General features: G+C 39.2%; 1 protein-coding gene across 6 annotated transcripts in view; it reads left to right on the forward strand.

Moving 5' to 3' along the window:
- Positions 1-25,097, forward strand: part of LOC139761926 (lymphokine-activated killer T-cell-originated protein kinase) — a 39,886-nt gene that overhangs the window by 13,346 nt on the left and 1,443 nt on the right. For 3 of the 6 annotated variants that reach the window (XM_071686584.1, XM_071686583.1, XM_071686585.1), the window contains exons 3-7: positions 4,305-4,530; positions 5,376-5,528; positions 11,443-11,564; positions 16,363-16,478; positions 19,257-22,842. In XM_071686584.1, coding sequence (XP_071542685.1) covers positions 4,305-4,530; positions 5,376-5,528; positions 11,443-11,564; positions 16,363-16,478; positions 19,257-19,465 — 826 coding nt within the window. In that variant the 3' untranslated portion in view covers positions 19,466-22,842. Of the gene's footprint in view, positions 1-101; positions 184-4,304; positions 4,531-5,375; positions 5,529-11,442; positions 11,565-16,362; positions 16,479-19,256; positions 22,843-25,097 lie in introns of those variants that run through there. The other 3 variants (XR_011715644.1, XR_011715645.1, XM_071686582.1) reach the window with 3 other exon arrangements.

Below are 25,097 nucleotides of genomic sequence, written 5' to 3' on the forward strand. Positions count from 1 at the left end.
CTGTATCCATGTATTTGTTAAAATGTATGTTCACACATGTACATCTCTGTTAGCATATTTTTAGTGTTTCCAAGTATCCTGTAAAAAACTTTTGTCTACAGGTGTCAGTGTTTACCTTATGGAGCGATATTCTCCTCTGCATGGATGTTATAAATCTCCATGGGCTGTGAAAAAAATAAACAGGTAGTATACATTAATTTCCACTCCTCCTCCACTTGTCAAAGGTGGTTGTGTACCTGTCTGTTCCTAAGTTCTCTTGCTCTTATTGTGAATGGCTTGTGTATTTCATTTGCCAAATATCATCACATTGGTGGGAAAGACTTTAAGGAATACTTGAAATATTTGCTGAATGTTTTATTTTATACCTACCATGGCCTTCTTACCCCAGGATGCCCTTCTGTGAAACTGCTGCCACACTCTGGAAGTTAGCCACGTCCACTAGATGAGACCACAGGTCCACTGCATCATGCTCATGATGTAATTAATACATTGAAGATTATTTTTTTTACTTGATTGCCGTTTCGCACAGTAGCAAGTAGTGCCAAGAACCAGATGAAGAAAGACACATCCACTGACACACGTATATTTACATATCCATACACGTGTCAATATATATTATTCATCTGTTGTACTTGATCACCATTTCCCATGTCAGTGAGGTAGCGCCTGGAAACAGATGAAGAAAGACCCATCCACTCATATATACACACACAAATGCATACACATACAAATACATACATTTTCATATACATATCAACGTACACATACATATACATACACAGCCATATACATATATACATATATACCCATGGATTTGTATGTAGCATTTATGGATCTGGAGAAGGCATATGATAGAGTTGATAGAGATGCTCTGTGGAAGGTATTAAGAATATATGGTGTGGGAGGCAAGTTGTTAGAAGCAGTGAAAAGTTTTTATCGAGGATGTAAGGCATGTGTACGTGTAGGAAGAGAGGAAAGTGATTGGTTCTCAGTGAATGTAGGTTTGCGGCAGGGGTGTGTGATGTCTCCATGGTTGTTTAATTTGTTTATGGATGGGGTTGTTAGGGAGGTAAATGCAAGAGTCTTGGAAAGAGGGGCAAGTATGAAGTCTGTTGGGGATGAGAGAGCTTGGGAAGTGAGTCAGTTGTTGTTCGCTGATGATACAGCGCTGGTGGCGGATTCATGTGAGAAACTGCAGAAGCTGGTGACGGAGTTTGGTAAAGTGTGTGGAAGAAGAAAGTTAAGAGTAAATGTGAATAAGAGCAAGGTTATTAGGTACAGTAGGGTTGAGGGTCAAGTCAATTGGGAGGTGAGTTTGAATGGTGAAAAACTGGAGGAAGTGAAGTGTTTTAGATATCTGGGAGTGGATCTGTCAGCGGATGGAACCATGGAAGCGGAAGTGGATCATAGGGTGGGGGAGGGGGCGAAAATTTTGGGAGCCTTGAAAAATGTGTGGAAGTCGAGAACATTATCCCGGAAAGCAAAAATGGGTATGTTTGAAGGAATAGTAGTTTCAACAATGTTGTATGGTTGCGAGGCGTGGGCTATGGATAGAGTTGTGCGCAGGAGGATGGATGTGCTGGAAATGAGATGTTTGAGGACAATGTGTGGTGTGAGGTGGTTTGATCGAGTAAGTAACGTAAGGGTAAGAGAGATGTGTGGAAATAAAAAGAGCGTGGTTGAGAGAGCAGAAGAGGGTGTTTTAAAATGGTTTGGGCACATGGAGAGAATGAGTGAGGAAAGATTGACCAAGAGGATATATGTGTCGGAGGTGGAGGGAACGAGGAGAAGAGGGAGACCAAATTGGAGGTGGAAAGATGGAGTGAAAAAGATTTTGTGTGATCGGGGCCTGAACATGCAGGAGGGTGAAAGGAGGGCAAGGAATAGAGTGAATTGGAGCGATGTGGTATACAGGGGTTGACGTGCTGTCAGTGGATTGAATCAAGGCATGTGAAGCGTCCGGGGTAAACCATGGAAAGCTGTGTAGGTATGTATATTTGTGTGTGTGGACGTGTGTATGTACATGTGTATGGGGGGGGTTGGGCCATTTCTTTCGTCTGTTTCCTTGCGCTACCTCGCAAACGCGGGAGACAGCGACAAAGTATAAAAAAAAAAAAAAAAAAAAAAAAATGTTCATACTCGCTTGCCTTCATCCATTCCCAGCACCACCCAACCCCACAGGAAACAGCATCGCTACCCCCTGCGTCAGTGAGGTAGCATCAGGAAAACAGACAAAAAGGCCACATTCGTTCACTCTCAGTCTCTTGCTGTCATGTGTTGTAATGCACGGAAACCACAACTCCAGGCCCCACAGACCTATCCATGGTTTATCCCAGATGTTTCACATGCCCTTGTTCAGTCCATTGACAGCATGTCAACCCCGGTATGCCACATCATTCTGATTCACTGTAGTCCTTGAGATAGGGGTAGGGGAGAAAGAATACTGCCCATGTATTCCGTGTGTTGTAAAAGGTGACTAAGAGGGGCAGGAGTGGGTGGCTGGAAATCCCTCTTCTCCATACTGCTTTCCAAAAGAAGGAACAGAGCAAGAAGCCAAGGGAGGAATTCTCACTCGCTCATGCAGGAAATGGCAAGCATGTATGAAAAACAAAATTGATAAATGTGATTCTTTTTTATGATGCACTTAAAGATTATTATAGTATTAGGCAATGGAATTTCACTATTTTTCTATTGATTTTCATATGATCATAATATGCTTTTGCCCCCTCTCCCACCCTATGACTGACTTCAGCTGCTGTGGTTCCTTGTGCTGCCATGTCCACTCCCAGGTACTTGAAGCTCTCCACTTCCTCCAGGTTCTCTCCATTCATACTTACCCTAAACTCATCCTGTCATGCTCCCGTGCTACATGTCATTACCCTTCTTCTGTTCATAGTAACTCCCAACTTCCTAGATCTGCCCCTTCTCCAACATTCTTACATTTACTTCCTTCACCACCTCATTCATAAACAGACTTAAGAACCTTGGTGATATCATATGTCCGAGATGCAGACCAACCTTTACTTGGAATCATTCTCTCTCCTCCACTCCTACTCACACACAGGCCTTAATTTCCAGACAAAACTCATCTCTGCATTATTTTTTTTTTTTTATGTTGAAGGCTCCAGTCACCAAAATAAAATTAACATAAAGGAGGGGCTTTGATTGAAATATAGAGAGAATTATGAACGAAAAAGAAAAGACAAGGGAAAGTATTTATGAATTATTGAGCAAGTGAAAAACCTGTCTTTCCTCTCACTCTGTGTTTTCAGGTCCCCTTCCACAAGACAGTTCTGTCATCCTTGTCATATGCTTTCTCCAGGTCCATAAGTACCACATACATATCCCACTTTCTTTAAGTATTTCTTGCACAAATTTTTCAGAGCAAACACCCTTTTTCTCTTCTGATATCACACTGTTTCTCCCCATATAGATGTGTGCATGCCACCTTCCTTTCAATCACTGTTTGCCCTTACACTTTACTAGTTATACTCAACAGGCTTATACCTCTATTTTATGTTTCCCTTGCTTTCCTGTAGGAACGTTATGTATGCATTTTTCCAGTTCTCAAGCACCTCACCCTCAGCATGCAAACTGTGAATGGCCTGACTAACCAGTCAAAAACAGTGTCACTCCCCTTTTTTGAAATTCTTATGCTATCCCATCCACTCCTGCTTTGCAGCAATTCATCATACAAAAGGCTCCCACCTCATCTTTTCTTCTCACCATGTCATTCACCAGGACTATCTCACTGGGCATACCAAATTGTACCAAGCATTATATCCTCTACCCTATCATGTGACGTAAAACAGTCCTTCAAAATGCTTGCTCCATCTCTTCTTTTACTGCTGTCAGATTCTCATTTTTCTTTATTGTCTTCACCATTGTTCTTATGCTCTAATCATACTGTTTACCTTCCTCCAGAGCATATTCTCATTTCTTCTGATGTTTGTTGATAATCTTTCACTTCATCTCTCATTTGGTGCCATTTTCAGTTCCCTTGCCTCTCTCTTGATTTTCTGCCACTTTCTTTTGTGCTCCTCCCAGTCACTTGTAGTACTCCCTATGCAGAGACCATTCATACACCTCTCGTATATCTCTTTCATCAGCGATTTAAGCTCCTTATCCCACTCTGACTACCCTTTCTTGTATGCCTACATCTCACCTTCAGCATGCCACATACTTCACCGATACTGATGAGTTTTCCTCTAGATACCCTCCACTTCTCTTCCAATACCCTTTTCCCATTTACTCATGCCTTATACATCTTTTCAGTATGATAGATTTTTCACCCATATTAACAGGAGAATAGAAGACAAAAAAGGAGAATTTACTAAGAGACTAAGTTTTGAAGCAGAAATTTTGAAGGACTTGAATCATCAAAACATAATTGGCTACCGATCCTACACTTCTTATCAAGATGGGACCAAATGCTTGGCTATGGAGAGTGGGGAAAAGTCTTTAGCAGATATAATTGAGGTTCGACAAGAGGAGGGACTTGGACCATTTTCATCTCAACAGATTTTGAAAGTAACATTACAGTTTTTCAGTTGTAAGGATGATGCATGTATGTAAAGGTGTGAGGTTGTAGACTTCAGAATTAGATACTGTTCAAATGATTATTTTGACATTTTATGATTATGTGATAATTAGCTTGATAATAAGTTTTCAGTTCTGTAATATTTCAAGTTCAAGTAGCATTTGAAGTGTTCTGAATGTTTAGATATCCTTGATTTAAGTATATCCCTAAATTTTGTCTATATTTGTGCTTTGCTTACTGCCATAAACTAGATTTATTTTTTCTTTTTGTATTACAAGTACTAACAACTGTTCTTAACATCATCGGGCTCCTAAACTGTGGGTAAACCTTTATAGAGTTACTGTCCACAATAGATATGGTAATCTTTAGGAGAAGGAAACTTTGGTGTGGATGTAGTACCAACATTAAACTTTGTTTCAGAAAGAAAGAAAAAAAAGGCTTTTACCTTAAGTTCTAAAAAGTTAATTATTTATTGTATAACTTTGGTGATTTTCATATTATCAATGGCATTTCATGATATACAAGTGGATGTGAATGTTTTTGTAATGCCTATAAATCTTTTTTTTTTAGCAAGGCATTATTGTAATAATTGAGAACCATTAGGAGAATTTCACTTTTGACGATTTTTTTCTGTCTTTAGCTGAACAGCTGCAGTTCATGACATCTATTGCAAATTAAGACTCAGTCAAAGTTTCAAGTAAGCCAAGCATTTTTATAGCCACCTGAAGTACAGAAGTGGTAAATGCTACCAGAGAAGTGAAAATAGGCATATATTAAGCTTTTCTGTTAATTCCTTCCAGAGTTCTCTGAAAAAAGTACTTTTTATTACTTTTAGGTGGCAAGAGATATATCTTCAGCTCTAACATATCTTCATGAAGAAAAGAATTTACTTCATGGTGATTTGAAGAGTGCAAACATTCTAATTAAGGGTGATTTTGAGATTGCAAAGCTTTGTGACTTCGGAGTGACTCTGAAACTAAATGACAAGGTTTGTTTTAAATGTTCCTTTACTATAGATTCTAATGAATTCTGATTACCTCTGTATAAAGTGTTGAAGAACATGTTTATTCCATGTCATAATTTAGGGCTTGTGCAGTTCCGTGAGTAAAATCCATGTCTCCTTTATTTTCATGATTGAAAGATTTAGTAACAGTTGTTTGGGAAAATGTGAAACATGAAAAATAAAAGTGCATACCTCCAGCTTTCCTTGTAGACTGGGAGTAAGAATCTACTCATGTATTTCATGGGTGTCGTAAGAGGTGACTAACAGATGGGAAAGGAGTCTGGAAACCCTCCCATTTGTACTGTCAAATTCCAAAAACAGGAACAGAAGAAAGTGCAAAGTGAGGATTTGCCTTCAGAGTCTTAGACTGGAGTGTCTGACAGTGCATGGATGTAACAGGGATGGGAAGAAGGTGCTATGTTTGATGAGAGAAACCTGGATATTCAAGTTTGGGGTAAAACTAAGTTGATGGGGAAAGAGGTTGAAGGGATTGGAAATGTTCAGGGGATGAAACCTAGGATACATAAGAGGGCATGAGCAAAGGCCCTAGGGGCTAAAACTTTTGATGAAAGAGGAAACATGGGACTTCAGTAAAGGGTGTATTGGATTGAGTTCAGGATTGGTGTGGGTTAGAATGAAAGTAGGCTGTGGGAGATGTGATTGTTAGTGCTTATGCACATTTTAGTGTGAGGGATGAAGAAGAAAGATGGTTATATAATGAGGAGCTGACTGAGTGCTCGGGCAATTTTGATGCAAGGGATTGAATCTTGAAGCTTGGGGATCTGATTACAAATTATGGTATGATTAGGGGCATGGGGTTTCTCCAAAACAACATAAATCATTTAGCCTGACATCACACATGATAAATGTATATCAAAGTGCCATGTAACAGCATGAATTCGTAATTCTTACAATTTCGGATGCTCATCTCGTCTATTACAAGGATATTCATGAAACATTTAAGGAAAGAGGATGGATGGTATTCTTCTTGATGTTGCTAATGCATTTGTTAGATTACACAATTCTGTTGGAAACTGAAGGAAAACAAAGCATAAAAAGGAAGGTAGGAAGCACAAAGTACAGTAGTAGCAAATGGAACCAGGTCTGAAGATCTTCAGTCAGATGTATCTCAGGGAACAATATTGATTTCAAAACCATTTGTGTTGATCATATCAGATGTAGACAGTGAAGGAAAAGAATGTTAAGTCAGATGCTTTGCAGCAGAATTCTAAAAACAGCAAAATGGAAGGAGCAGAAAAAAAAAAGGCTAAATGAAATGGGTATAAATTCACGGCAAAAGTCTAATGGGACTCAGTAGATATGAATTTGAACAAACATGCTTTGGTGCAAACCCTGAGTCAAGTTAAACTTGTGATATCATCGAGAAGGAAAGTGTTATGTCTACTGCTTTTTTGCCTCTTCCAGTTATACTGTTGTTATGGTGTTCCTGTGGATTCTTGAAAAGTCTTATGTAGCCATATTTTGCCTTGAGTGTTTTTAAGGCCTTGAAAAGTCTTGAATATAACAAAATTGCTGTTTCAGGTATGATAAGTCTTAGATTTGCCCTGAACTTAGTTTTATATTCTTTTTGTTTACATTTTGAGGCTCAGTTTTGTTTGTAGTGGCTTTGTTCAACTTGTGTGCCCAATATAGAAGTTAAGTGAATTTATTTTGAACTGAAATTGGATAATGTAGCACAGCTGAGCATGTGAAACATGTTTCCTGTTTCCATGGATGGTCCATATGTAAACTGGAAGATACTAGAGATGATCAAGAAAGAAAATACAGACCACTTTTGTAGTTTGCAGCTAGTAATGCTCAGCTACTTTGGACTTTGAATGCAGCATAATGCATTTTAGAGTAGCATGATTGTGTGGGTGATGGGGAAGCTACTGTAAGCCCTGCACTGCCTTTTCCACAATATTCCAGCCAGGAGAGGTTATACTATGCTTACCTAGTCCTCAAACTTCTCACTTCAATTTTGTGGCCATAATTACCAGTGGTGGAAAAGAGCTATCAAGATTTAGTCCAGTAATGGTTGTATGTAGAGGTAGGCCAGCACCAGGAAACTTTAAAATTCTCATACGTGATCATATGACACATAATCATTGAGTCCTGGTTAAGTTCCATTTTTTATGACTTTGTGTAGAACTCTCATGCCTTTCCTGAGAATATATCTGACAAACATACCCATTATACATTTCCTCAGGAAATGTTGTACATATTTGATCAGGAATTTACTCAAACATTTTGACAAAAAAAAAAAAAAAAAGGAGCATCTGGAAAGCATATCATTTGGAATTAGCAAAGTGGATAGTACGACTAAAATATGGGTTTCTCAGTCTTGCAGATGTAGGTATGGGGTCAGATTCTTTTAAGAAAGAATTCAGAATTGGCACTATCAGCCATGTGAAAATTATGAACTTCAACAAAGATTGCTAGAAATGTATTTCAGCTTTGTAAAAAAAAAAAAACTGAAGTACCCATTTGTGTAGCAGATGTGGTGTTTAGGTCCTAAAAATATGTTTAGTGACCCAGAGAAATGTTTGAAGAACATGCAGCAAATAAACAAGATGTTACTTGATAACAAAAAAAAAAAAGTTGCTGTAGTTGACACTATTATCAATGCAGTTTGGTGATCTGTGGGATGTAGGAGCCAGGGATGTAAACTTCCAGACTTTCAGCATTGCTGACTGTGCCTCATGGATACATATATTTCTTCATGAAAGAATGAAAGGCTTCTCTTTGTTGTAGAATATGTATAGAAAGATCCTTCTTTTATTCCAGAGTCAACAAGATACCGTTATTGTACATGGACAGATGTGTTGATTATGTCATTGCTTGCGAAGGAGTCTCATGTGTGCCAGTCATAAAGGAGCTGCTGAAATTTGCCACAGATGCAAGATCCAGATATAGGGCCAAACTGGGAAAGAAAAAAAAGATGACAGAACAAAAAGGCCGAAAGCAGAAATAGGTTCAGGAAGAATTAGAAACAATTGAGAAGAAAAGAAAAACTGCATACTATATGTGAGTCACTTAAGATGCAGATAGGTTGGTAGAGGGGAAGACCTGGAGCCAAACGGCTCACCTTATTAGGAAATCAGATGCAATCAGGAAAAGCCTTAATAAGTCAGAGATGAAGGATGTGGAATTATATATTGAGAAGAAAGCTGAATTGCTAAGCTTTTGTCATGCTAATCTTTAAATGCCAGTGGAAAATAACCTTGAGCTTGACAAGTTGTAAGAACCTTGCTCAGAGTTCTTATTAGAGTTACTATACATACTGTGCCAGGTATTGATAAATTGTTGACAAGTGTAAGATAGTATTCAGTTTCATATCCCTGGGGATAGGGGAGAAAGAATACTTCCCACGTATTCCTCCCCTCTCGTTTTTTTTTAATTTTCCAAAAGAAGGAACAGAGAAGGGGGCCAGGTGAGGATTTTCCTTCTAAGGCCCAGTCCTCTGTTCTTAACGCTACCTCGCAAACGCAGGAAATGGCGAATAGTATGAAAAAAAAAAAAATCATGTGTATTATGTGCTATATTTAAGCATTTGATTGAAACCTGCAATTAAACTATCCATTTTTCTTACCATTCTGGTGCAAACTTTTAAGGAAAACATTATAAATGTCCTATGTACTGATCTTAAAAAACTTGGTCCCTATTCTTGATTTTCCTAACTTTTTGTATGAAAAATTTGGCAGCACACCATTTACTGGGACCTATCTCTGTCTTTAAGGCACTACTAAGCATGTCTCTTTCTTTGTTCATACCAAAACATTGTGTCAAATCCAACCTCTCATTTTTAGAATGCTCTCCATCTTCTTCCCCTGATCATCATAATCACTGTCAGACCCAACTGTCCAAGTATCCTTCTCCTCCATCATACCTCCTATTATAATTTTATCGTTCTTCATGGAGGGTGGTGTTTGTGCTTACTCTAGTATAAAAACAACATATTACTTTCCTTATGGATCTTCAGTCTCCCATCTTTGAAGCCACATGGCTCAAATTTCTCAGTCCTGTATACCTTTTCTTTCAGTTTTGTATATTTTCCCTCCAGTGTCTCCAACTATGTACCACTCTGACTGTTTGACTTTCTGTCCTGAAACTTTGCTTTCTTCTCATTCACATGCTGAAATCCTCATGCAGGGGATTTCAATGTATTGCTTAGGCTATACCTGATATGATCCAGGTGGAGTTTCACTCATCTTCATGTCCCAGACACTTAACATTTGCCATCACTGTTACTTGACACATTCAACAGCCCTTCAAAATTCTCACTATAACTCCTCTTTGGCTCTTCTTTGCTTGTCGCCACTTCCCCATGTGTGCTCCCTTCACTGATGCTTTGATTTGTTCTCTTGTTCTCACACTATTCACCTGCTTACCAAACATTTTTCTTATTCTCTCTGAAGTTGGCCATACTCTCTTGTGCCAACTCATTTGCTTTGCTTTTCTGCCCATGGACTTTCCTCTTGACCTCCTGGCAGTTCACCTTGTATATCTCCCAATCACACACACTTTCTCTGCAGCTATTATTCATACACTTATTTTTCCCTACCACCAACAACTTTACTTCTTCATCCCATCACGCACTACCCATTTTCTCATGCCTACATCCAACTTTCAACATGCCACGTACTTTTCTCAAACATGTACGCACTGCTTCCCTAAGTATGTCGCATTTCATGTCCACTCCCTTTGTTTCATTTATCCTCACCTTGTGCCATTATTCACCCAATATTTCTTTGCATTTCCTTATAAAAATTTTTGTTCATGCTCAGTTACTTTTTCCACCTATACCATTTCCTAAAGCCTCGACTAACTCTCACCCTCCCTTCCATGAAAAAGTTACCATGTATCCCACAAGCATCCATCTCAGCATATTTACATATGAATGTCTCTCTTTAGTACACTTATCAGTTAACATAAAATCCTGTAATGCTTGCTCATCATTAACCCCTCTCACCCATGTATATTTATGTATGTCGCTCTTTTTAAACCAGGTAATCCTAGCCACCCATCTTTTTTCAGCACACATCTCCACAAGCTGTTCACCTTTTTCATTTATGTCATGTAGCATGTGCACCCATATTATATCCTTAACTGCCATATCACTTAGTCTTGCTTTCAAATCACTCATCACTGATACTTGATCCCTTGTACCAAAACTTCTGACATACTCAGCTCCTCCCAAAGTATTTGCCTCTCTTCCTCACTCCACTTGCTAAGATATATATAAACTCTAAAAATCACTAGTCTATCATAATCCACTTTCATTTTCATTTAGTTCACTCTGGGTTTCACTTCTGTACTCTCTTTCACACTTTCCCATATTTCTTTCTTCACCAGAAGTACAACCCTCTCCTTTGCTCTCATCACACACTAACTAGCCCTAGACTTTATCCCTAAGACATTCCCAAACCATTCTTCCCTTCTTACCCTGAACATAGTTTCTTAGTTTCCCTCAGAACCAGAACATCATGGTTCCTTTCCCAGGATATACTTCCTATATCTCCCTTCTTATCATCCTAGTTACGTTCATGCACATTCAGACACCCCAGCTTGAGCCTTCAAGGAAGTTGAGCACTACTAGCTTTACTTCTTTTCCCACTCTTAGAAATTGAAATAGATGAGGGATGGGTTTCTGGTGTCTACTCCCACCCCTGTTAGTCACCTTTAATGATATGCAGGGAATATGAGGGTAGTAGTCTCTCTCCCATATCCTTGGGGTTATGGGAGAAAAAGTTATATCCATATATATTACTTCTTGCCTTCTGTTTTTAAGGAATCAATCCCTGAAATATTCCTTAATTCTTTTTAAACTGTGCTTTGTTCTCAACTTATTTATCACCTGTTATGGATGATTTCTAACATATGTATACTTTTCTTAAAGGGAGTGGCAAGTATTGAAGATGGGTGTTATGTTGGCACAGAGTGTTGGTCAGCCCCTGAAGCCTTAGTAGGTGCTGTTATAACTTACAAGACTGACATATTTTCCTTTGGTCTTGTTGTTTGGTAAGTACAGGTAATGTTCCTACATGGCTGTCATTGTAATATTATCCCATAAGACCTTTCATACATGTGAAGTGGTGCATCCAAATCTTTGCTGAATTTAAGGATGTACTTACGAGTGTCCTTTGGCAGTAGATATGACATATTATTCCTTGCTGAGGTCTACATTAGATTAAGAGCCATAATGGCAAGAAACTCAGAAATCAAATAAAGGATGCTATGAAATTATGATTATTTTAGGAAAAGGCTTTGTCATAGGAATTCTGGATCTTAGTGGAGAAAGAAGCACAGTCAGGTTAGCTGACAATGCAAAACTGCACTGGAAAGTGTTACAGTGGGTATGAGCCCTTTCAAGAGTTAAGAAGTTGAGAAATCTGTGGGCTGTGTTGGTGGAGCATCATTTATCAGTACTTGATACAAGAATGATCTTTTGGTAGTGATAGTTGAACAACAGTCACTTGGAAGTCTTATTGTTTTAACTAGTTCAGTGTGTAATTAATTTTCAGGCTGATTTCTGAAGTGTCAGTAATTTACCAGAAAATAAAAGTATGTATTTGACCTTTTGTATTACATATCAGTATGGAAAGAAGCAGTATTTTCCATATATTACAGTAAAAGTTTTTATCGAGGGATGTAAGGCATGTGTACGTGTAGGAAGAGAGGAAAGTGATTGGTTCTCAGTGAATGTAGGTTTGCGGCAGGGGTGTGTGATGTCTCCATGGTTGTTTAATTTGTTTATGGATGGGGTTGATAGGGAGGTGAATGTAAGAGTTTTGGAAAGAGGGGCAAGTATGCAGTCTGTTGTGGATGAGAGAGCTTGGGAAGTGAGTCAATTATTGTTCACTGATGATACAGCGCTGGTGGCTGATTCATGTGAGAAACTGCAGAAGCTGGTGACTGAGTTTGGTAAAGTGTGTGAAAGAAGAAAGTTGAGAGTATATGTATATATATATGCGTTTATGTATATACATGTGTACGTAGGTGGGTTGGGCCATTCCTTGCCTGTTTCCTTGTGCTAACTCGCTGACACGGGAGACAGCGATCAAGTATAATAAATAATGAATATTTATTTATATTTTATTATTTTTATTTATTTTGCTTTGTCGCTGTCTCCTGCGTTTGTGAGGTAGCGCAAGGAAACAGACGAAAGAAATGGCCCAACCCACCCCCATACACAATGTATATACATACACGTTCACACACGCAAATATACATACCTATACATCTCAATATACACATATATATACACACACAGACACATACATATATACCCATGCACACAATTCACACTGTCTGCCTTTATTCATTCCCATCGCCACCTCGCCACACATATACAAATATATTATATTATTTATATTTATTTATTATACTTTGTCGCTGTCTCCCGCGTTTGCGAGGTAGTGCAAGGAAACAGACGAAAGAAATGCCCCCCCCCATACACATGTATATACATACGTCCACACACGCAAATATACATACCTACACAGCTTTCCATGGTTTACCCCAGACGCTTCACATGCCCCGATTCAATCCACTGACAGCACGTCAACCCCAGTATACCACATCGCTCCAATTCACTCTATTCCTTGCCCTCCTTTCACCCTCCTGCATGTTCAGGCCCCGATCACACAAAATCCTTTTCACTCCATCCTTCCACCTCCAATTTGGTCTCCCTCTTCTCCTTGTTCCCTCCACCTCCGACACATATATCTTCTTGGTCAATCTCTCCTCACTCATCCTCTCCATGTGCCCAAACCACTTCAAAACACCCTCTTCTGCTCTCTCAACCACGCTCTTTTTATTACCACACATCTCTCTTACCCTTACGTTACTCACTCGATCAAACCACCTCACACCACACATTGCCCTCAAATATCTCATTTCCAGCACATCCATCCTCCTGCGCACAACTCTATCCATAGCCCACGCCTCGCAACCATACAACATTGTTGGAACCACTATTCCTTCAAACATACCCATTTTTGCTTTCTGAGATAATGTTCTCGACTTCCACACATTCTTCAAGGCCCCCAGGATTTTCGCCCCCTCCCCCACCCTATGATCCACTTCCGCTTCCATGGTTCCATCCGCTGCCAGATCCACTCCCAGATATCTAAAACACTTCACTTCCTCCAGTTTTTCTCCATTCAAACTCACCTCCCAATTGACTTGACCCTCAACCCTACTGTACCTAATAACCTTGCTCTTATTCACATTTACTCTTAACTTTCTTCTTCCACACACTTTTCCAAACTCAGTCACCAGCTTCTGCAGTTTCTCACATGAATCAGCCACCAGCGCTGTATCATCAGCGAACAACTGACTCACTTCCCAGGCTCTCTCATCCCCAACAGACTTCATACTTGCCCCTCTTTCCAAAACTCTTGCATTTACCTCCCTAACAACCCCATCCATAAACAAATTAAACAACCATGGAGACATCACACACCCCTGCCGCAAACCTACATTCACTGAGAACCAATCACTTTCCTCTCTTCCTACACGTACACATGCCTTACATCCTCGATAAAAACTTTTCACTGCTTCTAACAACTTTCCTCCCACACCATATATTCTTAATACCTTCCACAGAGCATCTCTATCAACTCTATCATATGCCTTCTCCAGATCCATAAATGCTACATACAAATCCATTTGCTTTTCTAAGTATTTCTCACATACATTCTTCAAAGCAAACACCTGATCCACACATCCTCTACCACTTCTGAAACCACACTGCTCTTCCTCAATCTGATGCTCTGAACATGCCTTCACCCGCTCAATCATTACCCTCCCATATAATTTCCCAGGAATACTCAACAAACCTATACCTCTGTAATTTGAGTAATCACCTTTATCCCCTTTGCCTTTGTACAATGGCACTATGCATGCATTCCGCCAATCCTCAGGCACTTCACCGTGAACCATACATACACTGAATATTCCCTGGGGATAGGGGAGAAAGAATACTTGCCATGCATTCCCCACATGTCATAAAAGGCAACTAAAAGGGGAGGGAGCAGGGGGCTGGAAATCCTCCCCTCCAGTTTTTACTTTTTCCAAAAGAAGGAACAGAGAAGGGGGCCAAATGAGGATTTTCCCTCTTAGGCTCAGTCCTCTGTTCTTAATGCTACCTCACTAATGCAGGAAATGGTGAATATGCGTGAAAAAAGAATACATATATATACATATATATGAGAGGGTGAAGGCATGTACAGAGCATCAGATTGGGGAAGAGCAGTGTGGTTTCAGAAGTGGTAGAGGATGTGTGGATCAGGTGTTTGCTTTGAGGAATGTATGTGAGAAATACTTAGAAAAACCGATGGATTTGTATGTAGCATTTATGGATCTAGAGAAGTTAAATGATAGAGTTGGACAATAAATGTTTGAATACAATATGTGATGATGATTGAATAATGAAAGGGTAAGAGAGAGATGTGGTAATAAAAAGATTGTGGTTGAGGGAGCTGAAGAGTGAATGCTGAAATGGTTTTGACATATAGGGAGAATGAGTGAGGAAAGGTTGATAAAAGGGATGATATCTATGTGTCAGAAGTGGAGGACACAAGGAAAGTAGAAAGACCAAATTGGATATGGAAGGATGGAATGAAAAAGATTTTGAGTAGTTGGTGCCTGAAAATGGAGGAGAGTGAAGGACGTACACAGGATAGAGTGAATTGGAATGGTGTAGTATACATGGGTCAATGAACTGTCATGGGACCAAACTAGGGCATATTATGCATCTGTGGTAAACCTTGGAAAGGTCTGTAGGCCCTGGCTGTGGATTAGGAGCTGTGGTTTAATGCATTACACATGACAGCTAGAGAATGGATGCGATTGGATGTAGCCTTTCTTTGTCTGTTCCTGGCACCTTACAAATGTGGAAAATGGCAATCTAGATAAAAAAAGATATCTGAACTATGCAGCAAAAGAGTTAAGTAAGTGACTTACCCTACCTGTCATGGTAGACTGCAGCCAAAATGAATGATTACCATTTAAATACTGTACTAATAGAAATTGGCTAATAAGATAGTCAGATGACAAGACTAGCAGTTATATCATTCTTTAGGTAAGTCAGGATCTAGACATTCAGCAGGAATCTCATACGATGAGTTCCTTGATGTGTTAGGGCCTCTTTTTGCTCTACCATAAGATTAAGGAGAGAAATATTTGAGCAGGCCTTTGTGACATTGTAAAATTGTATCAGTATTTTATGGAAGATGAAGACGCTGGATAGTTAAACAATCCACATTAACTCTAAGCAGTGACTATGTGATTTGTTATTATTTATTTTTTTTTGATGAAAATCTTTGAAATGTGTTGTGAAAAAAATCTTGAAGATTTTCCTGAATTATAACTTAAGTCATGTACTTTCAGTAAATTCTCAGCCTATTTAGTTGCGGTAATATTTCCTGAACAGTTATTACTGAAGCAGTAAAAATAATTTGTTTTTAACTTTGGTTCAGGTTTGTATATGTTCAAATGAAGATTAGAATTTCTGAATTGGTAGAGAACTGAACCTTATCAACTGTTATCTGATACCTCTGGGGAATCAATTAGAGCATTTCATGCTAGCTTAGAATATTCATTTCCCATCTGGTTGGATATTCTTTATATCTTAACTTTGTGCTCTAATGGAAATTTTGGATGTTTGCTTTCAGGTAACATTCATAGTAATTCATTAGTATATTTCAGAAGATATAATGGTTTTAAGTTAAAAATGAAATTGATGCAGCTCATTTTCTGATTTTGATGAAAGACATATACAAACTTTTGTTAATTAATAATTTTTTTATTTTAGGGAGATGCTGTCTCTTAGTCCACCTCATGTGGATAAACTCAGCTTTAATGAAACAAAAGATGCTGAAGATACGGGCAGTTTGGATGATGAAACCGATGAGTATTTCAAAGCATTAGGTAATTTCAATTGATGACATAGATGAGTATGCATTGTGATTGCATCTGAGTATACTAAGAATCCTTAAATTGTGCCCTTATTTATTATCATAGTACAGTATCAAGCATTGCATTGTTCAGTAGCTAAAACAACCATCTTTGTATACTTTGTGGGAAACGACAAGAGATCATGGGCAATAAATATGAGGGCTATACGGTTTGAAGGTTGGTAGTCCTTTATTAATGTGGATGCCATATATTGAATTTTTGTGAAATTTTCATTTGTATTCATTGATCATGTTTCTAATATTGTAAATAACCTTATGAAGTCACCTCACACTGATATATCTTAACCACTATTAAACAACAAAAAATATGTAAAGTAAGTTTACTTCTTTAAAGACCCTGTGAAAGCTTGACCCACCACTTCAGTAGTGGTCAATATTTTCTAACAAGCAATTACCACTCCCTTTAACAGTTTTGTTCTGTAATGGTTAATTATCTCTCCTTGTACTGACAAGCATCTGAATAGTCTATATGTGCTGACTTGAAAATTGTATGAGAGATTGGTGATTGAGAGGGTGAAGGCATGTATAGCACATCTGATTGGGAAGAACAGTAGGGTTTCATAAGTTTTAGAGGACATGTGGATCAGGTGTATGCTTTAAGGAATGTGTTTGAGAAGTACTTAGAGAAACAGGATTTATATGTGGCATTTGTGGATTTGGAGAAGGCATAGGATATGGTGTAGTAGGAGAGCTATTACAAGCCGAGAGAAGTTTTTATCAAGAGTGTAAGGCATGTGTACATGTAAGTCCAGAGGAGGGTAATTGATTCTAGGTGAAGACTGGTTTGCAGCAGAGGTGTGTGATGTCACCATTGCTTTATACTTTGTTTATAGATACGTTGGTGAGGGAGGTGAATGCAAGGGTTTTGGAGATGGGTGATTGTGTAGCCTGTAGGGGATTAAAGGAAATGGGAAGGGAGTCAGTTGTTGTTTGCTGATGACAGCCTTGAGAACACATTCGAGTGCAAAACTACAAGAGTTGGTATCTTGAGTTTGGGAGAGTGTGTGGAAGGAGTAGGTAGAGAATAAATGTGAATAAAAGTAAGGTTATGTTTAGGTGAACAGAGGGATAGATTAGTTGTGGTGTCAGTTTGATTGGAGAAAATATGGAGGAAGTGGACTTGGCAGTAAATGGAAACATGAAAGTGGAAGCGGGTTATATGGTGGGTGAAGAGATGATGGTTCTTGGAGCTTTGGAAGTGTGTGAAGAGGTCATGTCTGGGAGACAGAAAATGGGTTGTTTGAAGGTATAGTAGTACCAACATTTGTTGTATGGATGTGAGGCATGAGCAATTGATGAGGATGTGCAGAGGAGAGAGGATGTATTGGAAATGAAATGCTTGCTCGAGTAAGTATTAAAAGGGTAAGAGAGAGGTGTGGTGATAAGGAGAATGTAGTAGAGAGAACTGAAGAACATGTGTTGAAATGCTTTGGGCATATAGAGAGAATGAGTGAGGGGAGGTCAACAAACAGGATATATGTCAGAAATAGAAGGGACTAGGAGAATGGGGTTACCAAAATGAAGATGGAAGGACGAAGTAAAAACTTAGTGCTTGGGGCCTGGATATTCAGAATGGTGAAAGGCTTGGATGGGATACAGTGAATTGGATGGATGATTTACATGGGGCAATGTGCTATCAGTATACTGAACTAGGAATTGTGATGCAGCCTGGGGACACCATGGACAGGCTTTTGGGGCTTGGTTGTGGATAGGAGGCTGTGATTTTGTTGCAAACTTCGGTGGGTTTTCTACATAAGCTGAACGTAAACATGTTTCTCTCTGTGTGGCTCATGCAATCTAAAAATGGTAACATATTGTTATTTTCCACTTCCACATTAAATTTGATATTAGGTACTAAACTTAAGTAAAGGGAAAAATGTGAGTAAATTTTTGTTTGTTGACCAAACATTCCTCCCTTTACTTAACAGTTTAGTACCTTCTATCAATTTTAATGTGGAGGCAGAAAATAATTATGTTACCATTTTTAGACTGCATGATCCATAGGGATAGAAACATGTTTAATTTAGCATGTAAAGAAAACTCACCAATGTTTGCTCTAATATTCATTATTACTCAATTCAACATGACAGAGTTAAACTATCATCTTTCCAGTTGATGTTTCTAAAGGATTTACTTATATGCAGTCTGGAATTTATTGATGATGAGCTTGAGAATATATATTCTATTGGATCCAAGTTGAAGTATCCTAGATCTTAAGTTGGCAAAGAAATGATTTTACAGAGTTAACCCCAAACCTCCCCTTGATACCAAGAATCTTTTAGTTCTCCTTTTTAGTGATATTACCTTACTTACAACGTTGCTTAAAACCTTTAATGTAAATGTAGCCTTCAACAATACCAGTGCTATAAAGAATATCTTAATCAAAAACTTGCCAGAAAATTCTGTGGGCTGTGTTTACAGAATCCCTTGTAAAAGCTTTAATATGTATTATATTGGGCAGACTGGTAAGGATCTTCATGTTAGACTTAAGCAAGTGCTACCCCACCCCACAGGATACAGCATTACTACCTCCTGCTTCAGCAGAGGTATTGCCAGGAAAAGAAAAAAGGCCACATTCATTCACACTCAGTCTATAACTGTCACGTGCAATGCTCCAAAACCACAGAATCACTAACTTAGCAGAAGAAAACATTTTGAGGGTTTATTGTGTGTGTGGGTTTAACAAAGAATGCACCACTACTTTGTAATTTTTGTTTTACATTTTTTCCAGGCACCCGGCCAGCTCTACCCAACATTGAAATGAGTGATGATTACCTACCTGTGCTTGAAATCTTCTATGCATGTACTGAGAGTGAGCAAGCTAGAAGGCCCTCAGCAAAGCAAGTTTTGGATATTCTCTGTTCCATAGAAGACCAAAAGAAAAAGACTGAGAATCTGGAAAACACTTGTGTAAAAAGTGGCATTGCGGAAGACAAGTAGTCTTAAGGACCCTTGACCTAATGAAGATTTGTCACTCTAGCAGCAAGTTCTAGAGAGAGAGAAACAAAAGCAGATGATTATAGGTAGGTTAACGCCTACCTGTGAGCATGTGCGATGAGATTTTGCCATCAAGCAGGTTTGTTTCATAGCACTCAGTTGACTGATTAAGTTTTACTTTACTTTTCTTTTCTACTATGCATATTGCATAATTATCAATCCTGAGCTTGTCAGAGAGTGCTTTTAACCATTTACCTCAGTTTCTTTCAAATACCTTTGTATATATTCTCTACAAATTTCATATTTCACTTGATAAGGCATTGAAAAGTCTTTTCATCTTTCTTGCTTGTCTTCAAAATACTTTTGTTTATTATCTTTTTGGTGTCTGAATGTGTTTGGATGTAACCAAGATGAGAGGGAAGAAATAGGAAGTATGATTAAAGAGAGAAACTTGGATGTTTTAGACCTGAGTGAAATAATGCTGAAGGGGAATAGAGAATGGTCTAGGAATGTTGTAGGAGTCAGGAGTTAGAATGAGGGGTAGAGCTAAGGAAGGAGTATTACTACTTTTGAAGGAGAAATTGTGGGAATGTATGAGAGTATAAGAAAATGAGCCTCAGGCTAATATGGTTAAAGATGAAAGTGGATTATGAGAGGTGTACATGGAAACGGGAGGACAGAGAGATGAGTGATTTGGAAAGAGATGAGTGAATGTATTCTCATTTTTGATGCAAGGGACCAATATAGGTGATATGAATTCTAGAGTAGGTAATCTGGCAATTGAGGATATAATTTGAGGGTATGGGGTACCCAGTGTTGTAAATGAAAATGGCGAACAGCTTATGGAGTTGTCTTGAAAAAGGGACTGGTGACTGGAACTACCTGGATTAAAAAAAGGGACATACATAAAAGTACATGGGTGAGAAAGGATGATGGAAAGCAGGCATATTGGATTATGCATTAATTAATGGCAGATGAAAATGCTGACAGGGATGCTGGTGGGATGTCTGATCATGATATGGTGAAGGGAAGGCTGAAGATTTGTAGCAGCTTTTGGAAAAGAGGAAATGATATGGATGGGAACAGGGCTGTGAAAAAGAGTGAGCAGAGAATAGGTTTGTGACAAGAGATACCATGAGAGATTGCAAAATGACAAAAGGTGAGAGTAAATGAAGCTAAGTGAGTAGGTGATGAATGGGAGGTAACAAGGGAAGCATTGCTTTTGTGTGTGTGAATGTGGCATAAAGAAGATGGGAGTTGAACAAGTGAGAATTGGCAATGAATGATGGGATGAGTAAGTTAAGTTGCTAGTGAAAGGGCGGAGAGAGATGTATGGGTTTTATTGCAAGGAAGGAGTACAAGTGAATGGGTGATATACAAGATAAAGTGGCAGGAGGTAAAAATGAGGTAGGTTTAGGGGCTAAAAAAAAAGAGGGCAAATGAGTTTGGGTGTGAAGTATCAGCAAACTTCAAGGGGAATAAAAAATTGTATTGGAAGGAGGTTAATTGTGCGAGAAGAACAAGAGATCAAATGGGAACATAAGGGAAGGGGGGCAAATGTGAAAATGGTAACAGGCAGAAAGGAGGTGTATAGGAGATAGAGTGAATGTTTTGGAAGATTGTTAAATGTGTTCAGTGATAGGGCGGCAAATGCAGGATGTTTTGGACATGATGATTTGTGAAGTGAAAGAGCAATGACAGCGGTTTGGTAAAAACTGAAGAGTTGGTGAAGCCTTTTTAAGATGAAATGTGGCAAGTGGTTGGAATGGATAGAATTGCAATTGAATTTCTTAAGAAATAGAGCATTACTGTTATTGATTTGTTAGTTTGGATTTTTGATGTATGTATGGCTCATGGTTAGGTGTCAGAGGTTTGACAGAATGTATGGCTCATGGTTAGGTGTCAGAGGTTTAACAGAATACCAATTGAAAGTTCAAAGTACAAATGTATGTTTGTTGAGTGTACCAGGTACATTGGATGGGTGAGAAGGATTGAGAGGGTGGTGGTATGCACAGAGCTTCAGATTTGGGGGAACTGCATGGTTTCAGCAGTGGTAGAGGATAATTAGATCCAGTGTTTACTCTGAAGAAAGAGTGAGAAATGCTTGAAAAAAAAACAAAAAAACAGAGGGACTTGCATGTGGTGTATATGAGTCAGGAGAAAGCACATAAGAGGGTTGACAGAGATGCTGTTTGGAAGGTGTTACAAACACATGGTCTGGGAAGGAGCTTCTAGAAGTAATGAAATTTATTTCATTCTTATTATTATACTTAACTGCTGTTTCTTGCATCAGCAAGGTTGCACAAGGAAACAGATGAAGAATTGCCCAACCACCCACATACACACATATATATATATTTTTAGTATTATTTTTTTTTATTATTATTTTGCTTTGTTGCTGTCTCCCGCGTTAGGGAGGTAGCACAAGGAAACAGACGAAAGAATGGCCCAACCCACCCACATACACATGTATATACATACACGTCCACACACGCAAATATACATACCCATACATCTCAGTGTATACATATATATATACACACAGACATATACATATATACATATGTACATAATTCATAGTCTGCCTTTATTCATTCCCATAGCCACACATGGAATAACAAAACCTCCCCCCTCATGTGTGCGAGGTAGCGCTAGGAAAAGATAAGAAAAGGCCCCATTCGTTCACACTCAGTCTCTAGCTATCATGTATAATGCACCAAAACCACAGCTCCCTTTCCACATCCAGGCCCCACAAAATTTTCCATGGTTTATCCCAGATGCTTGACATGCCCTGGTTCAATCCACTGACAGCACGTTGACCCCGGTATACCACATCATTCCAATTCACTCTATTCCATGCACGCCTTTCACCCTCCTGCATGTTCAGGCCCCAATCGCTCGAAATCTTTTTCACTCCATCTTTCCATCTCCAATTTGGTCTCCCACTTTTCCTCGTTCCCTCCACCTCTGAAACATATATCTTCTTTGTCAGTCTTTCCTCACTCATTCTCTCCATGTGACAAACCATTTCAAAACACCCTCTTCTGCTCTCTCAACCACACTCTTTTTGTTACCACACATCTCTCTTACCCTATTATTACTTATTCGATCAAACCACCTCACACCACATATTGTCCTCAAACATCTCATTTCCAGCACATCCACCCTCCTCCGCATCCATAGCCCACGCTTAGCAACCATACAACAATGTTGGAACCAGTATTCCTTCAAACATACCCATTTTTGCTTTCCGAGATAATGTTCTCGACTTCCACTCATTCTTCAAGGCTCCCAGAATTTTCGCCCCCTCCCCCACCCTATGATTCACTTCTGCTTCCATGGTTCCATCCACTGCCAAATCCACTCCCAGATATCTAAAACACTTCACTTCCTCCAGTTTTTCTCCATTCAAACTTACCTCCCAGTTGACTTGACCCTCAACCCTACTGTACCTTATAACCTTGCTCTTGTTCACATTTACATACACAGACATATACATGTATACACATGGACATAATTCATACTTGCTGCCTTTATTCATTCCCATCACCACCCCACCACACATGAAATGATATATATATATATCTTTTTCTTTCAAACTATTCGCCATTTCCTGCATTAGCGAGGTAGCGTTAAGAACAGAGAACTGGGCCTTTGAGGGAATATCCTCACCTGGCCCCCTTCTCTGTTCCTTCTTTTGGAAAATTAAAAAAAAAAAAAAAATAATGGGAGGGGAGGATTTCCAGCCCCCCGCTCCCTGGAAATCCTCCCCTCATTATTTTTTTTTTTAATTTTCCAAAAGAAGGAACAGAGAAGGGGGCCAGGTGAGGATATTCCCTCAAAGGCCCAGTTCTCTGTTCTTAACACTACCTCGCTAATGCAGGATATGGCGAATAGTTTGAAAGAAAAAGATATGTATATATATCATTTCATGTGAGGTGGGGTGGTGATGGGAATGAATAAAGGCAGCAAGTATGAATTATGTCCATGTGTATACATGTATATGTCTGTGTATGTAAATGTGAACATGAGCAAGGTTATAAGGTTATCCATACATATATATACACAGACATATATACATATTCATACTGGCTGCCTTCATCCATTCCTGTCGCCACCCTGCCACACATGAAATAGCCACGACAGCTGTATCATCGATGAACAACAACTGACTCACTTCCCAGGCCCTCTCATCCCCTACAGACTGCATACTTACCCCTCTCTCCAAAAGTCTTGAATTTACCTCCCTAACCACTCTGTCCATAAACAAATTAAACAACCTTGGGGACATCACACACCCTTGCCGCAGACCAACATTTAATGGGAAAAAATCTTTTTTCTCTCTTCCTAGTCTTACACATGCCTTACATCCTTGGTAAAAACATTTCACTGCTTCCAGCAACTTACCTCTTAAAAACCTCCACAAAGCATCTCTATCAACCCTATCATATGCCTTCTCCAGATCCAGTCATTTGCACTACTTCCCTGCAAGTATCATCCAAACGCCTCTATTTTCTCTCTCACTAACAACCTTACTTCATGCCACCACTCACTACCTTTTCTAATCTGCCCACCTCCCACCTTTCTCATGCCACATGCATCATCTGCGCAAGCCATTACTACTTCCCTAAATACACCCACTCCCCTCACGTTATTGGCTCTCGCCTTTTGCCATTCTACACTCAATCTCTTCTAGTACTTTCTCACACAAGTCTCCTTTCCAAGCTCACTTACTTTCACCACTCTGCTCTCCAACATTCTCTCTTCTTTTTTGAAAACCTCTACAAATCTTCACCTTCACCTCCATAAGATAGTGATCAGACATCCCTCCAGCTGCCCCTCTCAGCATAGTAATATCCAAAAGTCTCTCTTTTACATGCCTATCAATTAACATGTAATCCATTAGTAGTGCCTTTTGGCCATCTCTCCTACTCACATACAAATACTTATGTATGTCTCCTTTTTTTAACCAGGTATTCCCAATCACCAGTATTTTTCAGCACACAAATCCACAAGCTCTTCACCATTTCCATTTACAACACTGAATGCCCCATGTACACCAGTTATATCCTCAACTGCCACATTCCTTGCCTTCACATTTAGATCAGCCATCACTATAACTCAGTCTTGTGCAACAAAGCTGTTAACACACTTATTTAGCTGCTCCCAAAACACTTGCCTCATGTGATCTTTCTTCTCATGGCTGGGTGCATAGGCACCGATAATCACTCATCTCTCCCCATCTAGAATTTACTTTCTTACACTCTATCACATACTCCCACAACTGCTTTAGTAGTGCTATTCCTTCCTTAGCTCTTGTCCTCTCAATAACCCCTCACTTTACTCCCAAACCACTCTTCCCCTTTACCCTTGAGCTTAGTTTCACCGAGAGAGAACATCCAGGTTTCTTTCCTTAAACATATTACCTATCTCTCCTTTCTTCTCATTATGGTTACATCCACACACCCCAGTCTGAGCCTTCAAGGAGTTTGAGCACTCCATGCTTGACTCCTGTTTCCCTGTTTAGAAATTTATATACAAGGAGGGGGAAATTCCAGCCCCCTGCTCCCGCCCCTTTAGTCGCCTTCTATGAAACGCGGGGAATACGTAAGCAGTATCTTGATATATATATATA

This window comes from Panulirus ornatus, chromosome 42 (genome assembly GCF_036320965.1).
Source record: "Panulirus ornatus isolate Po-2019 chromosome 42, ASM3632096v1, whole genome shotgun sequence".
Taxonomy (NCBI): domain Eukaryota; kingdom Metazoa; phylum Arthropoda; class Malacostraca; order Decapoda; family Palinuridae; genus Panulirus; species Panulirus ornatus.